The sequence below is a fragment of the Scardinius erythrophthalmus genome, assembly GCF_964197995.2.
Source record: "Scardinius erythrophthalmus genome assembly, chromosome: 3".
Taxonomy (NCBI): Eukaryota; Metazoa; Chordata; class Actinopteri; order Cypriniformes; family Leuciscidae; genus Scardinius; species Scardinius erythrophthalmus.
Genome location: NC_138223.1, coordinates 56084577 through 56105719, shown reverse-complemented (window position 1 = coordinate 56105719; position 21143 = coordinate 56084577). Strand labels below are relative to the sequence as shown.

The 21143-nt window shown below is 39.9% G+C and overlaps 1 protein-coding gene across 2 annotated transcripts; it reads right to left on the bottom strand.

Moving 5' to 3' along the window:
• Window positions 1-410: 410 nt before the first annotated feature.
• LOC308688030 (uncharacterized protein) lies at window positions 411-20518 on the bottom strand. Of its 2 annotated transcripts, XR_014029818.1 has the most exons (6): window positions 19957-20245; window positions 8727-8799; window positions 3524-3670; window positions 3057-3405; window positions 2121-2757; window positions 411-1943 (listed from the first exon to the last, which is right to left on the bottom strand). XR_014029818.1 is itself a non-coding variant. In XM_081360863.1 (5 exons), exons 1-5 carry the CDS (start codon window positions 20181-20183, stop codon window positions 2306-2308), a joined length of 1248 nt encoding a protein of 415 aa, XP_081216989.1. In that variant the 5' UTR covers window positions 20184-20518; the 3' UTR covers window positions 2002-2305. The 2 variants fall into 2 exon arrangements, 1 of the variants encoding a protein (XP_081216989.1); XM_081360863.1 differs by lacking the exon at window positions 411-1943 and having other exon boundaries at window positions 2002-2757; window positions 19957-20518.
• Between the last annotated feature and the right edge of the window lie 625 nt (window positions 20519-21143).

The following is a 21143-nucleotide window of genomic DNA, read 5'->3' as shown; positions in this document are numbered from 1 at the left end:
TTAGCTTCTGACCAAGGCTGTATCTCAATACTAGTTTTACTTGATCTTAGTGCTGCGTTCGATACTATAGATAACACAATACTCTTAGATCGACTACAAAATTATACTGGTGTTCAAGGACAAGCATTAAGCTGGTTCAGATCATACCTATCTGACCGCTACCATTTTGTCCATTTAAATGGAGAAAAATCGATCATAACTCCAGTAAACTATGGAGTGCCGCAGGGATCTGTGTTAGGCCCTCTGTTATTCTCAATATATATGCTGCCACTTGGAAATATTATAAGAAAACATGGAATTAGTTTCCATTGTTATGCAGATGACACTCAAATCTATATTTCATCACGGCCAGATGAAAATGCTAAATTATCCAAATTGACAGAGTGTATTAAAGACATAAAAGACTGGATGATGCTCAATTTTCTTTTATTAAATCCAGACAAGACAGAGGTACTACTTATCGGTTCAAAAAACCGCCCACAAAACCTCTCAGACTACAACTTTAACATAGTAGGATGTCCTGTTACTTTATCCTCTACAGTAAAAGACCTGGGTGTTATATTAGACCACAACTTGTCTTTTGAAAATCATATTTCATATGTTACAAGAACAACCTTTTTCCACCTTAGAAACATTGCTAAGCTACGTAACATGCTATCTGTTTCTGATGCAGAAAAGTTAGTTCATGCATTCATGACCTCGAGATTAGATTACTGTAATGCTTTATTAGCAGGTTGTCCTGCATCCTCAATAAAAAAGCTACAGTTAGTCCAAAATGCAGCCGCTAGAGTTCTTACTAGATGAAGAAAATATGATCATATAACACAGATTCTGTCGTCTCTACATTGGTTACCTATTACGTTCCGTATCAATTACAAAGTATTACTACTGACCTATAAAGCCCTAAATGATTTAGCTCCCGTGTATTTAACGGAACTTCTATCGCCCTACAATCCATCGCGCTCTTTAAGATCACTAAATTCCTAGGATATCTAAGTCCACTATTAGGAGGGAGGGCGTTTTCACATTTAGCTCCTAAACTCTGGAATGGCCTTCCTGATATTGTTCGAGGCTCAGACTCGCTGTCCCAGTTTAAAACTAGATTAAAGACGCATCTCTTTAGCCAAGCATTCACATAATACTTACCTTTTATACTACAGTTGAATCAGATTGAATGCATTAATATTACGAACAGCAGCTACGCTAATTATTTCCCATATGCTTTTCTGTTGTTATAATACAGATTCTGTAGATTCTGTAGGTAAATACAGATCGTCAGCTCCAGTTTGTATCCAGCCTCTCATGGAAACTACAGATTCTCCAACACCCGTGCAGAGACGACTCGATGCTGGCGATATGTTTATGCCCTAAATCAATACATGATTAACTAACTGTATTTCTCTATGTACATTTCTGAAATGCACTTTCTGTAAAGCTGCTTTGTAACAATATGTATTGTGAAAAGCGCTATACAAATAAATTTGAATTGAACAATGGCTGATCTTGCGCTCTTGGTTTTCCTCTCTGTGTTTGCCATGATTTCGCAATCGATGAATATTAACTTGTGGGCGTTTCATGAACTAGTTATGGGCAACTATGGGCGTGACATGAAGCCACAAAAGCTGCGCTACATTTGGAATTTTGATTTATTAAGGGAAAACTGCGTAGGATGTGTGTGCGCACGGTTTTATAAATAAGAATATTTCTGCTCATCCAAGAGAATGAGAAGTGAAGTAGGGCTTCTGTGACAGACAGTAATGCAGTCTCAGTTGAGCGTCCTTCTTGAAGCTGGATTGGTTGACATTCAGCTGGTTGTTCTGAGATAGGAAGATGATACTTGGTTGAAAGCAACTCGTTCAAGTGTTTTCACTATGAATGGTAGGAAGAGAGACAGGTCTGTAACTCTCTTCAAGTGACGCGTTTAATGTGGTGGCACAAACGCTCTGGGAAAACACATGAAATTGAAAATTAGTAACATTGTGTGAAAAGAACACCATGGCTCTGTCGTGATGAAATAAAACTTTATTTCCTTTATCCAGATTTACTGATGAAAAGACACTATGATGATTCAGGAGCAGTTTGTTCTTTAGCGTGTTTCTTCTGGTGGGTCTGAAAACTACCTAAATAAGCGAATCTCTCGTCGCAGATGGAGCAGCGGTAAGGCTTCTCTCCTGTATGAACTCGCTCATGATGTCCTCAGAGTGTATTTTCTGGTGTGACTTTAGATAACTTGAGTTTGTGAAGGTTTTCCCACATTCGCTGCACTGGTACGGCCTCTCGTTGGTGTGAACGCGCACATGCCTCTTCAAAAGGTATCCATACATGAATCTTCTATCGCAGTGAGGGCACTTGTGGGGAAAGTGTGGATTCCCTTGTGACTTGAAAGAACTTGTTTGGTGCTGAAATTCTTGTCACACACACTGCAGAGGAGAGTCTTTTTGCCAGTGTGTGTCTTCATATGAACTGTCACATTATAAGGAGTGGTGAAAAAATCCTTCCCGCACTGTTTGCAGTGAAACCTCTTCATTCTGTGCTCTTTTGAATGACGTCTCTTCTCTTCTAAGGTAGGAAAGCTGATTTCGCATATCTTGCATGTCAAGACTGTCTGTTCTGTGTGTTTTCTCTTGTGTCTCGCTAAATGTCCCCGTGAGCTCAATGTTTTCCCACAGGTGACGCAGGAGAAACTCTTGATCTTCAGCTGATTTTTTTTTGATGTCGAGGTTGTTTCTTCATCAGAAGATGAACCGCCATTCACATCTGAAAAGAAAAAGGTATTAAAATGTCTAACTTTAAATGAACACAAATAGATTTAATGAATCATGCACTTACCATCATGAAATTCTATCATTTCTGTCTATATTTTTTCTATAACTTTGAGAGCTTAAAATTTAAAGCTAAATGTGAAATTGTGATGCAGCTCATGATACAGTGTTTTCAGCACATCGGTTCACAGTAACTAATGTCTGCACCTGCTGATTTAGGAGCACAACTACAGTTTTGCACACATTCTGACTATGATTTACTATAACACAAGATCATAAATGGAAGATACACACCTGAGGGAATAAAATCACTGTCATCATTTTGATTATCCTCATCTTCATTTTCTTCATCCTCAACATCATTTAATTCATCATCCTCATTCTGATCTTCATCTTCATCATCCTCCTCCTCCTCCTGAGTCTGTTGTTGTTCCTCTGCTGTGGTTTCTTCTCCTCGTCTCTCTATCAGGTTCCTGCAGTCCCCCATTTTGACAGAGGTTTGATCAGCGGATCCATGATCCTGATCGTCAGTATAACACAGTAAAGTGAGGCTGAGCTCTGAGTCCTGTGTGTCTCTGGATCTCCAGACTGAATCCTGAGCTTCTGTCCCATCACTCACACACACTGAAACCTTCTCCAGATCCTGACAAACACATCATAGATCAACACAAATAAACAACAACCTGTTGATATTAGCCTCAGTACTCAGCAGTTTTCTCTAGTGGGTATATTAGTTATTTGTTAGCATATTTTGCTCAAACCTCTCTGTTGGGTTTGTCTCCTCTTTCTCTCAGCTTTGCCTCCAGTGACGCCACCTCTTTCTTCAGCTGACAGATTTCAGAGATGAAATACTCAATATCCAGCATGGACAGATCAGTTCCTACTGATTTAGAGCAGATCACATCCATCTGAAGACAAACATCATCATTATTACAAGATGCATTTATCCACATTTATATCAAGCTAAGTTGTAATGTGGACTCAAGCATTTTCTGTAAAGCTGCTTTGAAACGATGTGTATTGTGATTGTGAAAAGCGCTATACACAGGTTTTTGAGCCGTTTCCGCTCTACATCCTAAGCTCCTCCCATCGATGCAATCCACTTCCGTTCTGGCGGGTTTGGTTTGTTTTGCTAGCTAGCTCCGTTGTGCCGACAAAGCACTGATATCGCAGTGACAAAGAGGATATAACAATTACAACATGAAGAAAGGTGGTTCGGGAACGACGTGTGCAGTAGTTGGTTGCAAACACTCGAGAAAGCACCTGAACGAGTGGTTAGAGAGTGCTACGATCACAAACCAGCTACGAAGAGGCAATGTCCATGCGCTCCATTGTGTACATTTTTTTTACGATTCTCTTATCGATTCATGATAGCACTGTGTGGAAAAAGTATTCATATGCTTTTTCGGCAAAAAACTGTACTATTTATGTAATAAATGGAACGTTATTGTAAAGTGTTACCGATTAGTTATACATCGATTCATACATCTCGTGAGTTCAGTGTTGGAAATATCAGTTGTTTTGACAGCATTAATGATTAATAACAAGAATGCTGAGAAACTGGCTTCTTTTATAAACAATCTTATTGAATAATTGCCCTTTTAATTCATTTTATTTTGAATATGTAAATGCCATTTGTGCCATTTATAACATGGCACAAATGGCATATTTATAACATGTTCTTCTGTTCTTTTTTTTTTTTTTTTCAGGATGTGCACTGTTAGTTCGTATTAAGACTTTTACATTGTACCTTGTATTTGCTTCGTTAATAAAAAAAAAAAAACGTAGACAGGTTTTAACCATGGTTTTAATTATTCATTAAAATGAATCGGTTCAAAGGAGTCATTAGTTCGCGAATTGGACATGTCATACGCATTGTGTGATTATCCCAGCAGTTAGGACATGGATATCCAACTAGATTTGTGTCAACACAGAAAACATTACATCACTGGATAGGTTTTTACGTTTATTAAGAGTGTGATTTTTATGGCAGCTGAATGTGCGGAACGCATTTCAGAGAAGATAAGGCAACGTATTTTAGCACAATTCACACCCAGCGGTAATTCAGGAGAAAAAAAAATGCTCCACATGAAACTTTGGTTTTCCGACATTTTACCATCATGTCGTTTTATTTAGAGAGAGCAAGACAGCGCTTTTGGAGTTTGGAGACGGTGAGTCTTGTAAACACTTTCGCCTGGCTCCGAAGAGAGAGAGTGCGCGCGCGCGACCGGGTCCCTCTCTCTGCTAGTTCTTTCAGTTAAACATGCGAATTCAATTCCCATCCCTACCTATGATGTAGTTCGGATACCAACAATAAAAAAGACATAGGCCTTGGCTACAATGGTCAAATAATCGCTGTGTTTACATCGGGCAGACGCTGTGCAAACCACTTCCGGCGGAAATGAAGTGCATTTGTGTACAGTAATGGCGCCGCCCATGATTTGGCGCGTTAACTTGTCTATACAAGTAAATGTGAATTGAATTATAATGAACTTACACTGATTTAAACTCAAAATGACTAATGATAATGGAGAACAGAAATACACAGCATAAGAACATGATTGCAATTTCTGAGAATATTAATACACAGGTAGATATTAGTTACAGATATAAAATAAACATATGTTTAGGCATGTTTATGTTTAAATTCACTATTGTAAATATATCATTACAACACATTACCAATATCTAAAACTTAAATTTAGCTGCTGGATCTAAAAACAGATTTCAGAAATTTAACATGATAATGTGATACTTGTACTCGTTTCAAAGCGTCATTTAAGTGTCCAGCATTATAAATTGATTGAAAACCAAAATTAGAAAATTAAACAACGTGTTAACTTTGGTTCTCTTACGAGAGTACTCTTGTGTTGCATAAGCTAGCTTACGCTACGGGAAAATCCCCTTTCTCGAGAATACTGAAGCCAAAAAATTATCCTTAATTTTTGCATTAGTTTAAAACGCATTGCTGCATAAGCAGACCTAGGCGAGACAGCCCGCGCGCCTATTGGTTGCTCTGCGGCAACTGCTTGAACCTATCGAGAGACCGCCCGTTATATATCCTTTCACTGCATTCGCTTGTTACGTTATACGCGCTTCTCTAAAAGAGCGGGCCGTTGTTCTAAATGGCTCTTTTCTCTAAGTGCGGCTCTTGCCAAGCCCCCCCTCAGCGACCGGGACCGCCACATCCTGTGCGTTTCCTGCCTGGGACGAAGTCACGCCAACCACGCGCTCTCCCAGGGCGGCTGCCCGGAGTGCGGGGAGATGTCTATGTCAACCCTGCGGGCTCGTCTAGCATCTTTCGACGTGATACCTGCCCCTCTGCTTCTCTCTGCTGGGCCGCGCCGTAAAAAGTGCCGTTCACAGTGCCGCTCATATCCGATATGAGCGCGCTTGCATATCGGATATCTTCCCGTGTGCATCGCTCTCTGGATCCCCTACCTCTATCACGGCCGGCATATCGAGTCTGAAGGGGAAGACGTAGAAGAGGACAGCTGCTTTCTTCTAGCTTCGGAGTGTGAGGGCTGGTCGGGCTCCATTCCGGACCCAGCCCCTTCCCTTCAGGAGTCGAGCGGTATGCGGACCAGCGTCGATGCGGAGCTTCTCCGCCTGCTCACCAAGGCCGTGGAGGACCTTGGCCTCGACTGGTCGCCGCCCGAGGAGCCCGCGCCCAGCAGGCTGGACGGCTTTCTCCTGCCAGGTCGCCGCTCGACGCCTCACACGAGGCCCGCTCCTTTCCTGCCGGAATTACACAAGGAGCTGACTAAAAGCTGGAGGGCACCATTTTCTGCCAGGCTGCTGCCTACTGTCTCTTCGACGCTCTCTCTTGTTGATGGCGCGAAAGACAAGGGCTACCTCTGCATTCCAACGGTCGAGGAACCAGTAGCCACACACCTCTGCCCACCTTCCGCCAGATGGCAATCCAAGCCCTCGCTGCCCTCTAAAGCCTGCAGGACAACTTCGGCTCTGATCGGTCACGCTTACGCCGCCGCCGGTCAAGCCGCTTCAGCGCTTCATTCTATGGCCGTGCTCCAGGTTTTCCAAGCCAACCTTCTCCGCACTATGGACGAGGCGGGCCCAAACCCTGAGAATTTCGCGGACCTTAGGAGCGCGATGGACTTAGCGCTACGAGCCACCAAGTCCGCTGCCCAGGCCATCGGGAGGAACATGGCGTCTCTCACCGTCACCGATAGACACTTGTGGTTAACTTTGTCCGACATGAAAGAGTCAGACAGAGCTACTTTCCCTGACACGCCTGTGTCGCCATCAGGTCTCTTCGGCCCGGCTGTTAAGGGTTTTGCGGAGCGGTACAGAAAACCTTGCAAGCCATTCGGCACTTTCTTCCGAAGCGCTCTAGTTCCGCGACGGGTCGCTCTAAGCAGCCGCCCAGCCGGAAATCAGTGTCACACCCACCCCCGCCCACACACAGCGACCAAAGCCCGTGCACCATTCTCCCTTTAGCTTTACACATGAAAGCATGGGAAAACATTCCGGGCGTGTCAGATTGGGTCCTGAACACTGTAAAACGAGGCTATTCGCTGCAGTTTGCCGGCAGACCCCCGCGCTTTCGAGCCAGGGTCGAGACCACGGCAGGGGTTTTCCTACATTGACATTTTTTTGGTGGCCGCCAAAACGATTTTTTTGTCCCGCCAAAGCCTTACTTCATCTGTTATGGGGTTTTGTGAGTGAAGCAGGCTACTGACGGAGTGACGGAGAGAACGATCACAGAACCTCACCCCCGCGCGGGCACTCTCCGTCTTTAGTTCTGTCTTTGCTCTCTCCCTCGCATCAAAATCAACTGATCCTAAAGGTCGGAAGACCGAATCCATGTTTCACGTGGTGCATTCGAAGAATATTTTTGCTGAATTAGCGCTGGGTGTGAATTGCAGTCAAAAAAAAGTTGCCTTATCTTATCTTACAACTTGTGACATGCATTCCGCACATGCAGCTGACATAACTTTAAATAAACGCAAAAGAAAGAAATAAATCTATCCAGTTTTAAGTGTTTTTTTTGTGTGTGTGTTGACAAATCTTTCGTGATGTCCTAACAGCCAGGATTCTCACACAACACGTCCGCTAAAGTCCGATTCGCGACCTAATGACTCCTTTGAGGCGATTCATTATAATGAATGGTTAAAGCAATTGGTCTGCCCGTCAGTGTCTGAATCGGTGTATAACAAATCATTGCTTAGAACATACACATCTGAAATGAGAAAGTAAGTGTGCTTACCTCATTTAGCAAGAGTGTTTAGTAAAATTTAGCCTTAATAATCCACAGTATGTATAGGCCTATGACAATGTGTAGTAAATTACCTATAAAATCATTTAGTTTAAAGTTAGACTGGAGTGAGATGAAACTAGATCAAAGCACAAATCAAGCTGTTGCTAGCTAGCTGCTAATTTTACTTTCTTTTACTATCTAGCCTGACAGTGATTGTTTTTTCATGAATAAATAGGATAAGAAAAAAAAAAAAAAAAATCACAAACTGTTTCTTTGTATTTATTTTAAATGTCAGAGCAACCAATATGCGCGCGATCTGTCTCACCTAGGTCTGCTTATGCAGCAATGCGTTTTAAACTAATGCAAAAATTAAGGATAATTTTTTGGCTTCAGTATTCTCGAGAAAAGGGATTTTCCCGTAGCGTAAGCTAGCTTACGCAACACTCGTTCCCTCATCTAGAGAGAACCGAGGTTACGTTAGTAACAGAGCGTTTTATTACAAATATCACAGTTAAAACACAGCTGCTGTAGGAAATGTGTGTTTACAACTACAATTATACAAATATTTATTATTACATTTACCCAGGCTAAGCTATTTACTGTGGGGTAAAATCATGGCTAATTAGTTTATTTATTTATATATATATTTTTATGATAAATGCGAATAAGTAGTTAATTTAAAGCTCATTAAATAACTACAGACAGAAAATCAACAATCACACACACAGTTAAAAACAACACACCTCAGTCTGAGCGCGCCGGGCTTCCTCTTCTTCAGTGGTTTTACCGGCGGACTGAAGAGCGTCACAGCGACTCCTACAGGTTTCAGGAAGAAACGCTAGTCAGTAGATATATCGTGTCTACAGCAAACTTTCTCCATCTTTTTCTCAATCAAAAACAAGCTTGAATTCCTGTGGTGCAGCTACGAACGTGAATCATGTTTATGTTTTCTCTATGGTTCAAGTTGTAAGGAATTTATTTTTGTAGTTGATGTGTCATGTTCACGGCACCACTTTATTTCCTAACGTTTCCGTATCGTCTATTATTGCATTTCTGTGTCAGAATCAGTTTAGCTCTCTAAACATGAACTGTGGTAAATAACGGTCCTTTCTTGCCCTGCTGTGGCACTGCCATGTTTCTAGTATTACTGCTAAAAGAAGCTGTAGCTGAGATTTGTGTTTACACGAGAATAATATGCCAAATAAATAAAACTAGGCTAAATCAGACACTGATCAGCACTTATATCTTACCTGTCATGGTGGCACAAACGCTCTGGGAAAGCACAAGAAATTGAAAATGAATAGCATTGTGTGAAAGGAAAACTATGTCTCTTTCTTGATTAAATAATGTTTACAATCAGGGTTCTAGACTGCGACCATTTTTTGAGAATGTGCGAGTTAAACTTTTATGTGGTCGCATTTGTGCGAGTGCATGGTCATGTACTAATCAGTTAAATTCACGCATGCGCAACAGAACGCCGTTGCATAACTTATGTTCAAAATCACTACGGTACGCCTATAATAAGCGTTTATATTCGGACTATTTTATCCCGGCTGCGGAGCTCCGTGCCTGCGTGACTCGCCATAGACATTAACGGAAAGAAGTAGCTCCGGCTACAATGTTCTTGCGCAAGACACCTGCAGTTTATTTATTAACAAACGTACAGGAATTCAGGAATTACAAGCCAACGCACCAGCATACAGCCTCAGACACAACTGATTACCAGAGCACAGGTGTGGACATGGAGGAACCAAGTGAGCAAAGGAATATGACAAAGACATATTATGTTTATTATGTTTGATTATACAAAAATTAGGGCTGTCAAAATTAACACGTTAACGCATGCGATTAATTTTTTCAGTTAAACGCGTTTAAAATATTTAACGCAATAATGCAGCATCAGATTTTTTCTTTCATCCATTGGCTGCTCTATAGTATTTTATCACGCTATCATTCATTCAAGTGCTAAGAAACTATTCAAGTGCGATAAAACGCAAAAATAAGAACTTAAATCTGTACTGGCGGCGCGCTGTCTGTAAATCTCCTCTCTGTGTGATACACACACACACAAACACAAACACACAGGACTCGTCCGCACAGAATGCCGCTTCAGACAGCGCGCAGCTGCATTGAGTTCTCTTTCACGCTTGAACGGACAAAAACACACAAAAGTATGCCAAAATGCTCTCTTTGTCGAGTATCCTTGTAAGCACAGTATTAAATTAGTTAAAAATGTGTTAAATGAACGCAAAGAGTTGTGACAACATCGGATGCTTGTCAGATCCAGATTCCCATTGTATGCATCAGATCTTAAAGCGACAGTGGCCTAATAAACCCGCTTCTGTGATACATTAATGTAAAAAAAAAAAATCAAATCAAAGAGAAAACGTCAGAGAAAATTACAGTGAAATCTGAGAGGTGTTTGATAACTTTATTCAATTTATGTATATTTCCTACCTAATAGATCAAATATTTAAAATATACTTTATGTTGTTTCTACATTAATTTGGAGATTAAATGTGTAATTATTACAATATAAAAATATATTAAAAACTTTAATGTTAAGTGTGATTAATCGCGAATAGGCTAGTTAATTGTTTTAATCGATTGACAGTACTAAAAATACAATCAAACATTAAAAAACATACGTTGTGTTTTTTTGATAGTTAGTTGTGCGCGACTTTTGTTCGTTTTGTTTTATTTTAATAAAGTACGAGTCCCAGTCATGCCGACCCCTGTCTTCTTCCTTCCTGGCTCTTGAACCTCATCACACTTTTATTTCATTAAAATGAATTAACAGCAAGAAAAGTAAGGTTTAATACTAAATTGGTTATCATAGATTTTACTGCAGGGATGGAAAATAACTTTTTTGTCCACCGGCCACTGTGGCTGGTGGATTTCAAAATCTACCAGCCACTCAATGTTTTTACCAGCCACTTTCTTGTTTTTAACCGACAATGTGTAACTGCATGTGAAAATTAATACTACAAGATCTAAAACACTTAAACTGTTTATTTAATCTCTCAAGTCTCAATGAAATACTGAAATTTTCTCTTTCTCTCTTATATTTCTCTTTTTTACCTGGATGTGGCATTTGGATGATTCGTGGTCTTTTATGGCTTCCAGTTTTAGGTTTTTAGTCCCAACAATGAACACGAGAACGCTCGCGGGTGAAAGCGTAAAAATATTTTATCAGATGTGCCTTTCGTTTAGACCGCGACGGCATTTTTGGGGCTTAAAAACGCAAAAAAAGTGAAACTACCCTCCAGAGTGGAAATCTTAAAAACGCTCCACCGTCGCGTTCCCGTAATGGTGCGTTCACACCGGACGCGAGTAGCACGTCAGGCGCGAGTGATATCATGCCTCCTCTAAAAGTGTCCACCATCCGTGTGAAACAATATGCTATTTTTATTTACCCGCCACGGTGGCCGGTAGGTGAAGCGGGTTTACCCGCCACAACACAAAATCACCTGCATTTGGCTGGTGGCGGGTGCTAATTTCCATCCCTGTGTTACTGTATTTGTCGAATTCATTGTTAAGATAACGCTGCACAGTTTTACGTGTTCTAAACAATTGTTGTAAAAGTACATTCAAACATACCCACCACATCATTTGCCAAAATACTGATTAATCTCTTTGTTTAACACATGCTATATTTATTTACATGGCCATAAACACCAGACATGATAAACAATGTCAATAAACTAAACACAAATCTAAAGCAATAATACTTTCCTTGCTTAAACATAACTATTACTATTACCGAATGCTACATTTGGAAAATATAAAATTAAACATGCTTTGTCAACAGAACCAGCTGCAATCGGTAAAGAATAATTGTGTTCCATAACGACTGCACAAAGCAAGCTAACGTTTGTTGCTTGATCGACGCTACAACTACAACTTCCGCATTTGTCCAGGACTCCACGCAGTACCAGCGGAAACCGAGGGTAACGCGGAAATGACGCCATTGACTGGCGACTCCCAGCTCCCCCCTGCTCTAACGCCCCGTTTCCTTGGTTAAAATCGCAATTTTCTCATGATTTAAAAATAGTTGGAAACAATTGGGATATTGTAAGTAATCAACTTAACAAAATATATAACACTGGCCTTGAGATGTTGGGATATTTTAATGCAAAATTCTTACATATTGTACCTTTAACTGACTGTTTTGTCAAGTACTTTTTACTTTACTATATTTTCTTTTAGTGAAGTGACGTAAAAGTTTAAGTAAAACAAATGTCAGGGTTTCCCGCAGCACTTTGGAACTAAGGCGGCCGCCTAAGCAACACACGCCTACCGCCTTAACTACGTCGTCAAAAGTTTTTTTTTTACATCGCTTTCAAAAAGAGGAGTGCTGTCAATACAGAGAACAACGACAAAAATCGGTGTTGCCTACACCATGTTATCCTCTTTTTAAAATTTGCACCCTGTTGACTTCAATGGGGCAAGTTTTAAAACTGCTTTTAGCCTCTTAAAGTAACAACATGTAACTTTTCAATCTTCATAATATATTTCCAAGACCCTTGTGATAGTACATCGACTTACAATAGGTTGAATGAGACGTCTGCCAGAGCCTGACGGGGTCTGTATCGCTTTTACTGGCACTATGTAACTTCGGGGAGCGGGTAGTAACCAGCGCTCAAAAAGAACTACAAAATTCGACTGCTTTACGGCATACGCCATTTCGCCCACCACTTCCTCAAATTCGGCTGTGATAGGCCAACCAACGCGTTTGTTTTCGTGCGTCTGTTTTCGTCATGGCTGAAGCAGCAGCGAAACGTAAGAAGTCCAAGGTTTTGTCGGAGTATAGTCGGAAGAGGAAAAGGGAGAGTGATAAACTGAAAGGCAGGACGAGGATCAATATTGGTCGAGCATTTGCTCGCTGGCGTGAGCTTATGGAGGAGGAGTGTTACCAGACCGATGCTGACTTGGCCGTCATGCTGTTGAACTAGTAAGTAAATTGCTTGCATACTATCTTTAGTTTTTCTAATCTGTTGTCTGCGGCTACGGAAACTATCTCAGACCTGCAAACTCCTCGGACTAAAAAAGGTGACAGTGTCGCGACTGTAAGTGTGCGACTAACATTTTTCCTAGGTCGCACCGGTGCACCTAACGTCCTCGCATCCGCTGCCTCTGCACGAACGTTTGTTGGCGTTCTCCTTTGACGGAACTCACACTCTTCTCTCACGCGATGCCACAGTTCGCACAACACGACAGCCCTGCTTAATGAGTGACGACGGAGGACAGAATTAAACATTCAAACGTAGCCTTGGTTACACTTAAGGTCTGTTATATTAGTCTGATTTTATTTTAAATTTCGGCTTCCAAAGATTATAAAAAATAATATATTGAGGTAAAACCATTAAAAACTATCTAACTACGCGCAACTTCTTCCCTACGCAGCATTACAGAATCAGAATCAGCACGATCGGTGATTGTTGTAAATGCAGTCTAGCTGTTGCTAAATTGCGGGACGCGTTTAATAATTGAAAGAGCTATTAAAAACACAAAAATCTGCGCAATAGATGTTGTTCGCATGGCGGCGCGCGCTCCGAAACAGACCGAGACAAGCAAATTATACTTTCGGTTTCATGTGCAGATTGTGCGCGTCTAAACGATCTCAAAAGCGTGTCAAAATTACCGGCTTTGAGATTCACTAAAAACAGTTTATGTCTTAAATGGACGTAGTTATGGAAATAGTTGGGAGAATATGGTGCATCAGTAGCCTATTAGATCTGCACCCGGTCTTAAAGGGGCCGCAGTCTAATAAACATGCTGACGATTGCGCCATTACTGCAAATCAAACAACAAGAGAAAAATCACTCACAGCTCTTGAAAGAATAACTTCAGCTTTAATAAGCATTAATCTATTTATGATAAATTTTACAGTGTTATTTTACATTTTATTACTTTATTAGATTTCTTTTTAGACCATGCCTGAACAGTAGTAGGCCTTCCTGAAATTAAAGCACTGTGTAGGCCTATATAAAGTATATCTTTGTTTAATTATTTATCTTTTGTTTATCTTTGTTTATTATATATAAAACAAAAAGAACCATAAGAATACAGTTAAAGTACTGTATCGATGAGCAGTATCGGTAAGAGTAGGAATACCGTTAATAATTGTGCTTCAAAAAATAAATAAAAGTTTTTACCTACACCTTCTTGTTTAAATTCATTTACATAATATATATGAATGTGTATAGAGCGTGATAAAAAGGTGACCTTAAAATTGTGGCGTTAAAGGTGATACAGCGTAGGAAAAATTTGGGTGCACCCAAATTTTGTGCTGGTGCACCTAAATAAAAAAGTTAGGCGCACCAGTGCAACCAAGGCAAAAAGTTAGTCTGGAGCCCTGGGATTAATCAATGCATGCTGATGAATAATCTATAACAATAATAGTTAATCTGCATACCCTAGTTTTGCTCTGATGTAAAAAGACTGACAGTGACACAATAAGTCATGTTAGCAAAATGTTTTAATCTTTTAACTCTTAAAAAAAAACTATTAAAAAAACATGTATGTTCTTTAATGTTTGATTATAATTTTACTGTCTTCACATAGGGATGGGAATTGATAAGATTTTATCAATAATAATGCCACTGACGATTCTGATTATCGATCCAATTCTTTAACGATTCTCTTATCGATTCTTGATAGCACTGTGTGGAAAAATGTAGTCATATGCTTTAAAAAAAAACAAGTGGTTTTATTTATTTTAAAGGTTAAGCTTGAGTTAGCAAACTGTACTTTTATATAATTTATGTAATAAATAGAACCTTATTGTAAAGTGTTAACTTACTGATTAGTTATACACCGATTCAGATGTCTCCTGAGTTCACTGTTGTTTTAACCATTCATTAAAATGAATCGGTTCAAAGGAGTCATTAGTTCGCGAAATGCGCGTTGTGTGATTATCCCAGCAGTTACGACATGGACATCCAAGATTTGTGTCAACATAGAAAACATTTCATCACTGTATAGTTTTATTTCGTTTAATTAAAGTGTTGTTTTATGTCAGCTGAATGTCCGGAACGCTTTTCAGAGAAGATAAGGAAACTTATTTAGCACAATTTACATCCAGCAGTAATTCAGGAAAAAAAAAAAAATCCCCGAATGCTCCACATGAAACTTTGGTCTTCCGACCTTTTACCACCGTGTCGATTTATTTTGATTAATATGTGCGAGGGAGAGAGCAACACAGCGCCTAGTTTGGAGACGGTGAAGTCGTTTACACAGAGAGTGCGCGCGGCGCGCGCGCGCGACCGTCTCTCTCTCTCTCGTTCTTTCAGTTAAACATACGCCCTGTGACACACGCAGCCGTTCATCTACATTACTCACCGATCAAATAAGACTTTGGCGGGACAAAAATTCACTTTGGCGGGCGCTAAAACAAGTTCAATGCAGGAAAATTCATGCGTGAGTTTCCATTAGACTCGCACGGTAGCCAGGCGTCTCATCTAATGGCGAGCCGAGCTCAGTTGACGCTGTGTGCTTCAAGATTCTGACGCAAGTGCTAAGATTCCAATTGGCCAAGAGAAAAAGTGCTAAGATTCCGATTGGCCCAGAGAAATGTCAATTATAAGAATTATCCAATAATGTTTCGCAATTCTAGCCTGCATGGCAGTTACTGTGAGAAACAATACCCCCCCCCCCCCCCCCCCCCAAAAAAAAACTCTCCGGTTCTACGCGATTCACGTAAATGACCCAATTGACCAAGAAAACGGTGATTGTCGCCGAAAAGCGACAAGTTTGCAGGTATGCTATCTGGTCCTCCATTTATCTTCATGAATCGGCTAGTAGATGAGCGAATTATCAATCTGGTAGCTAGTAAACACTAACATGCTAGTTTTAGATGGTTAGGATGCTATCGCTATCATTCTCGTTCAGATTTGAGCATTGCAATCGACATGCAAATCGCAAATGTTTGAGTTAAAATGTTTAGTCTACTAAACATGTATAAATTATGAAAGGAGGAAGATTAATAATATTATCATTGCCCATATGAAAAAAACCTGCATGCTTCATATACAGTAACCGTAAATCATTTTACGACAGCGGTAATGGACAATACCGCTTCCAACCTGTAGGGCGACCGCAGAGGAAAAGTTCCACGTTGTTGCTTTAACATCCTTGATGTGTCATTACAAGTGCATAGTTCATGTGAGTGATTCCTTCAGAGTGAACACGAGTGAATCTGACTTTTTTTTTTGTCATTTTCTTTACATCCTGTTTTCGGTTGAAGTCCAAAGTAGTCGATTGCCGAGTTCACGCGCGTTATCATAGGTAACTAAACCTATGCGCGTGAACTCGACTGCTTTGGACTTCAACCGAAAACAGGATGTAAACACAGGTATTTGCGCTGGCTTAAATAACATCATTTTTATCCATTTCTTTCACATCTACTGCAGTCAGATTCACCTGTGTCCACTCTGAAGGAATCACTCACATGACCTGTGCACTTGTAATGACACATCAAGGATGTTAAGAGGCTAAAAGCAGTTTTAAAACTTGCCCCATTAAAGTCAACAGGGTGCAAATTTTAAAAAGAGTATAACATGGTGTAGGCAACACCAAATTTTGTCGTTGTTCTCTGTATTGACAGCACTCCAAATTTACAAAAAAAATGAGCTCAAAGTTAAAATTGACCGGAGTTCTCCTTTAAATTAGCGTCAATTCATCCTTCGCAGGGAGTTTGATTGACATGCGATCGGAGTCTGACCAATCAAAATCCACCATTTTTGTCCGACAAAGCAGTCAGGAGAGTTAGATTAACGTCGGTGGATTTGACCTTGGCTTTAACTGAAGGCAATCTGTCACGACACATTAAAGAACAACAAAACGTTAGGCCTATTTATTGTTTAATGTTCTTTGACTGACCAAATTTGAAAGGTGAGACTTTGTTTCATATTAAACATTACCTGCTCGGCCTTGTCTGTCAGCGTGTTGTCAGTGTCCTCTATTTTTCACTGCTTGAGAACATGGTTTGAATCCGAAAGTTAAATTTAAAAAAAAAAATTAAATAACACTTCAGGGGCCTCATTTATAAAACTTTGCGTAGGATTTGCGTCAGAAGTGGCGTACGGATGAAACATAGGATGTGCGTACGCACAGAAATATTCGGATTTATAAAACCGTGCGCACACACATCCTACGCAGTTTTCCCTTAAAGGAGAAGTTCACTTTTAAAATGAAAATTCTGTCATCATATACTCACCCTCATGTTGTTTCAAACCTGTATGAATTTCTTTCTTCTGCTGAACAGAAAAGAAGATATTTAGAAGATTATCAGTAACCAGACAGTTTTTGGGTCCCATTGACTTCCATAGTAGGAAAAAAATATACTATGGAAGTCAATGGGACCCAAAAACCGTCTGGTTACTGATAATCTTCTAAATATCTTCTTTTCTGTTCAGCAGAAGAAAGAAATTCATACAGGTTTGAAACAACATGAGGCTGAGTATATGATGACAGAATTTTCATTTTAAAAGTGAACTTCTCCTTTAATAAATCACAATCAATTCTAAATGTAGCGCAGCTTTTGCGGCTTCACGTCACGCCCATAGTTGCCCATAAATAGTCCGTGAAACGCCCACAAGTTAATATTCATCGATTGCGAAATCATGGCAAACACAGAGAGGAAAACCAAGAAACGTAACTTCACTCATGTCATTACGCTTTGTGACGGCATCATGGCATTTTATTACCATCCATATGATTGCATCTGACAAGCTACAGATGTATTATGAGGATGAATTGCATAACATGACAATATTATTGCAGAACATATTTCACTTTTCATTTTGAAAATATGTGTTAATTTGCATTTCTGTTGTAATCTTCGTTTGCTTTTGTTTGTTTTACACTGCAGATCGATCAAACGGGTGTTCGTGTAGGCTGTTAATTGTAAGACTTGCTAAGTCTTCATGTTATTTATGAGAGGCAGTATTGCCATTTCTTTTACAGTTTCTACAGTTTCACACACTTTCACGTGTTTTTTCATTCTGCCGACGGTGTCGCCATTTCTCATTTCACCCGTTTTTGTGCGTACGCCTGGGTCAGAGCTTGCGTGAAGGACCGCACATTTTCCCGTCAAGTTTGCTTTTTATAAATACCAATTATTGCGTAGAGAGCGGCGTACGCCTTCTTTTGTGCGTACGCAACGTTTATAAATGAGGCCCCAGGTCTCTGCACAATTGTAAAACTATGAAAGCGTTGTCCGCAGAGATGCGATCTGACACAAGTCCAATTTTCTCACAAATCTCAACGTTCATTTAAGACTTTATTTAAATCATTTAAGACTGCTCTTATGAGGACACTCAACAAAACGGACATTTTGGCATCATTTGTGTGTGTTATGGTTTGTTCAAGCCCGAAAGAGCACTCGATACTGACGCGTGTCTTTTCTGTGAGTCGTGTGTGTGTGTGTGTAATAGGCATGGTCTAGTCTTGTCGCGCTTGAATGGTTTAAAAGCATTCACATTAATAAGAGTGTGATCATACAACGCTAATCAACAGGTGACCGGAAAAAAATGGATACAGCGTAATTTAACACAACTTATTTTTTTTTTGCGTTGCCGCGGTGGGCAAGTGATGAAACCAGCGTTGCGACTGAACACCGTGTAACACCGACTATCGTAGCAAGCCTAGATCTTACTCATGCTTTTCACTTTTCATGTAATCAACAGATGAAATAAAAAAATTAAATAAAAATATATATATATTTATATTTTATATTTATATTATATTTACATTATTAAACATAAATATGAAACTAAATCGTTTTCTTTAATGACTGGGCTACAACACGTAGCCCTATAGCCTACACAGTACAGAGAAATCTAATGTTGGAGCGGGATTGGAGCAAACACCGTCTTACTGGCACATGTTGTACCCCACCAACCTTAAAATTTTACTGAAGATAGTTTGCAGTTTCATCAGGCAGAAGTCAGCTTCAAGAATCACAAGGAGTGATTACTCCAGTGATCAAAAGTAGGCCACTTCCCCTTATATTTACAAAAATCACAGCAATTATACCCTTCACCAAGGTCTAAGCTTTGTCATTGCTTCAGGTTGAATGATTCTGATTGGTTAATAAATAATCACACATTTTCTACGTAGATAGACTGAAGCATATCTCCATCAATTATGCGGCTGACATTCGGACCCTGAATTTAGGCACGTCATGACCTTCCACACATGTAGTGATTGTAATGAATAGTAATTGGACCAATTTTTGAGTCTCTAGGACCAACTCTATAGCGCCACCACCAGTTCAAAAACACAACATTAAAAGGGTTATAACTTTTGATCCCTTTGATCTAGATGTGAATGTAAATAGATGTAAGATGTAAACAATACTTTAGGTGAAATACAGTAATTATTTCATAAACTTATTTGATAATTGTACGTAAAGTAAGGGAGTTATAGTCAAAAAGACAGTCTGGTCACTAGGAACATGCTACAACCTTTGGATAATAAAAAATCCCTTTGGTGAATTAATGTAATTTGATTCTAAAAATATTTGTGTACAGTATGTGCAGTGAGGCAGGTTTCCTATCCTATCATTATAATGCAGTATAGTATATAATGCAAGTTAGTATGCCATTAAAACAATACTTTCCCACTTTGATCGATTGTGGAAAATGTAGTAGTTGATCATATTTGTTGCCCACATCATGTAGCTGCTTAGAATGTGCAAAAAAATTAGCTTTATTGCACATATGATTAAAAAAGTTCTTAAACGCGAATATGCGAATAGGTAGAGCATATAATAACAAACCAAACGTGAAAAAAACGGTGCAGGTAAAGTTCCCGGTGAACATAGGAACAGTTTAGACAGAGAGTAAAGCTAGGTAATGTTAGTTATATAAGGTACACTACGTGTGCTATTTATGCATGCTTCATGACAAAAAAACAACAACAACAACAACTTTGCCATCAAAAAGAAAAAAGCCCGATTAACGTTACCTGTCCAGCAGAAATAAAGCCATCATGGCGTCACTCTTCAGCCCCATGAGGTCCCTCAGTTGTCGCCACCGCTGGAAAGCCACGCCGATATTGACTCTCGTCTGATTTCTAGCTTTATCCCAAAACTTTTTGGTCATAGCCTTTTCGTATACTGTCTTCCTTTTTTTGCCTTGTTTGCCTAATGTATGTGCAGGTACTAGGAATTTTGACTGCTCTTTCTCTGCCATAATTGTGTTTCTTCCTAGCTCCCGTGCCTCTTCCCCTCCTCTTCAAACGGGAGCGCGCATGTGGTCAGCTCCTGCTCTGTAGCAGCAGGGGTGGTAGCCATGGTAGCGAGGGAGAGTGACAGTCGCCCAGCCAATCATTTCACTCATTCCGAATGGAAATAAGTAGCAGTGTTTATAGAGCTGGTAAGTCCCGCCCATCCGTAAAACCCCAAGTGGACCTCAAAATTGTAGTAAAATGATGGCAAAATTCAAACGGGACCAGAAGATAATTATGTTCTCACATTCACTTGCATTTTTCGATCTAGAGGTCCAGTGGGGTTAGCGGAAGGGGCGGGACTTACCAGCTCTATTGCGCCCTGAGAGGACTACAGACACTCGATTTTTATACTATCTTTTTCAGAGTACTTACATTTTAATTATGTATTGGTATATAAAGAAAGTTTAAACATTTTGGGGGGAAAAACTGCCGCACCTGACTTTATTTATTTTTTATCTTATTTTTCCACCACAAGAGGGCGCAGTTTCCAACAATAACAAAGGCGAAGCTTGATGACGCTATGAAGGAGGTGACGATGGGAGACGTCTTTTTTAATGCGTTTTCACCATCTAGCGATGTATCTAAATGGAATTAATGAATCATGATCACGGATGAGGTAATTTATTCGTTTTTGTATTATCTGTCTGATCGTATTATTTTATGTTATCATAATTAATGAACTGCAAGGAACGTGAAATGTTATGCTATATTATTACAGGCATGTGGTGTAATTCATATAAATCATCTTTACTGTAACTATTACGTTACTTGTACAATACAAAAAAAAAATGATTTGCTTACCTGTCTATCAATGCACTCGCGAGAGCAGAGTCGCTGTCAAGTCCAAGATTGTCGCGCAGCTCTCTCCATCTCGAAAACGCCTGGCCGATATTTATCCGGGTTTTATTCCTCCGTTTGTCACA

What these genes read in the sequence shown, in the direction of transcription:
- LOC308688030 (XM_081360863.1), bottom strand. Translation starts at nt 20,183, where the DNA reads ATGGCAGAGAAAGAGCAGTCAAAATTCCTAGTACCTGCACATACATTA. An exon ending in CCCGGCGCGCTCAGACTGAG is followed by an intron (nt 3,671 to 8,726) that starts GTGTGTTGTTTT and finishes GTTTGTCTTCAG; the next exon opens with ATGGATGTGATCTGCTCTAA. An exon ending in GAGACAAACCCAACAGAGAG is followed by an intron (nt 3,406 to 3,523) that starts GTTTGAGCAAAA and finishes TGTGTTTGTCAG; the next exon opens with GATCTGGAGAAGGTTTCAGT.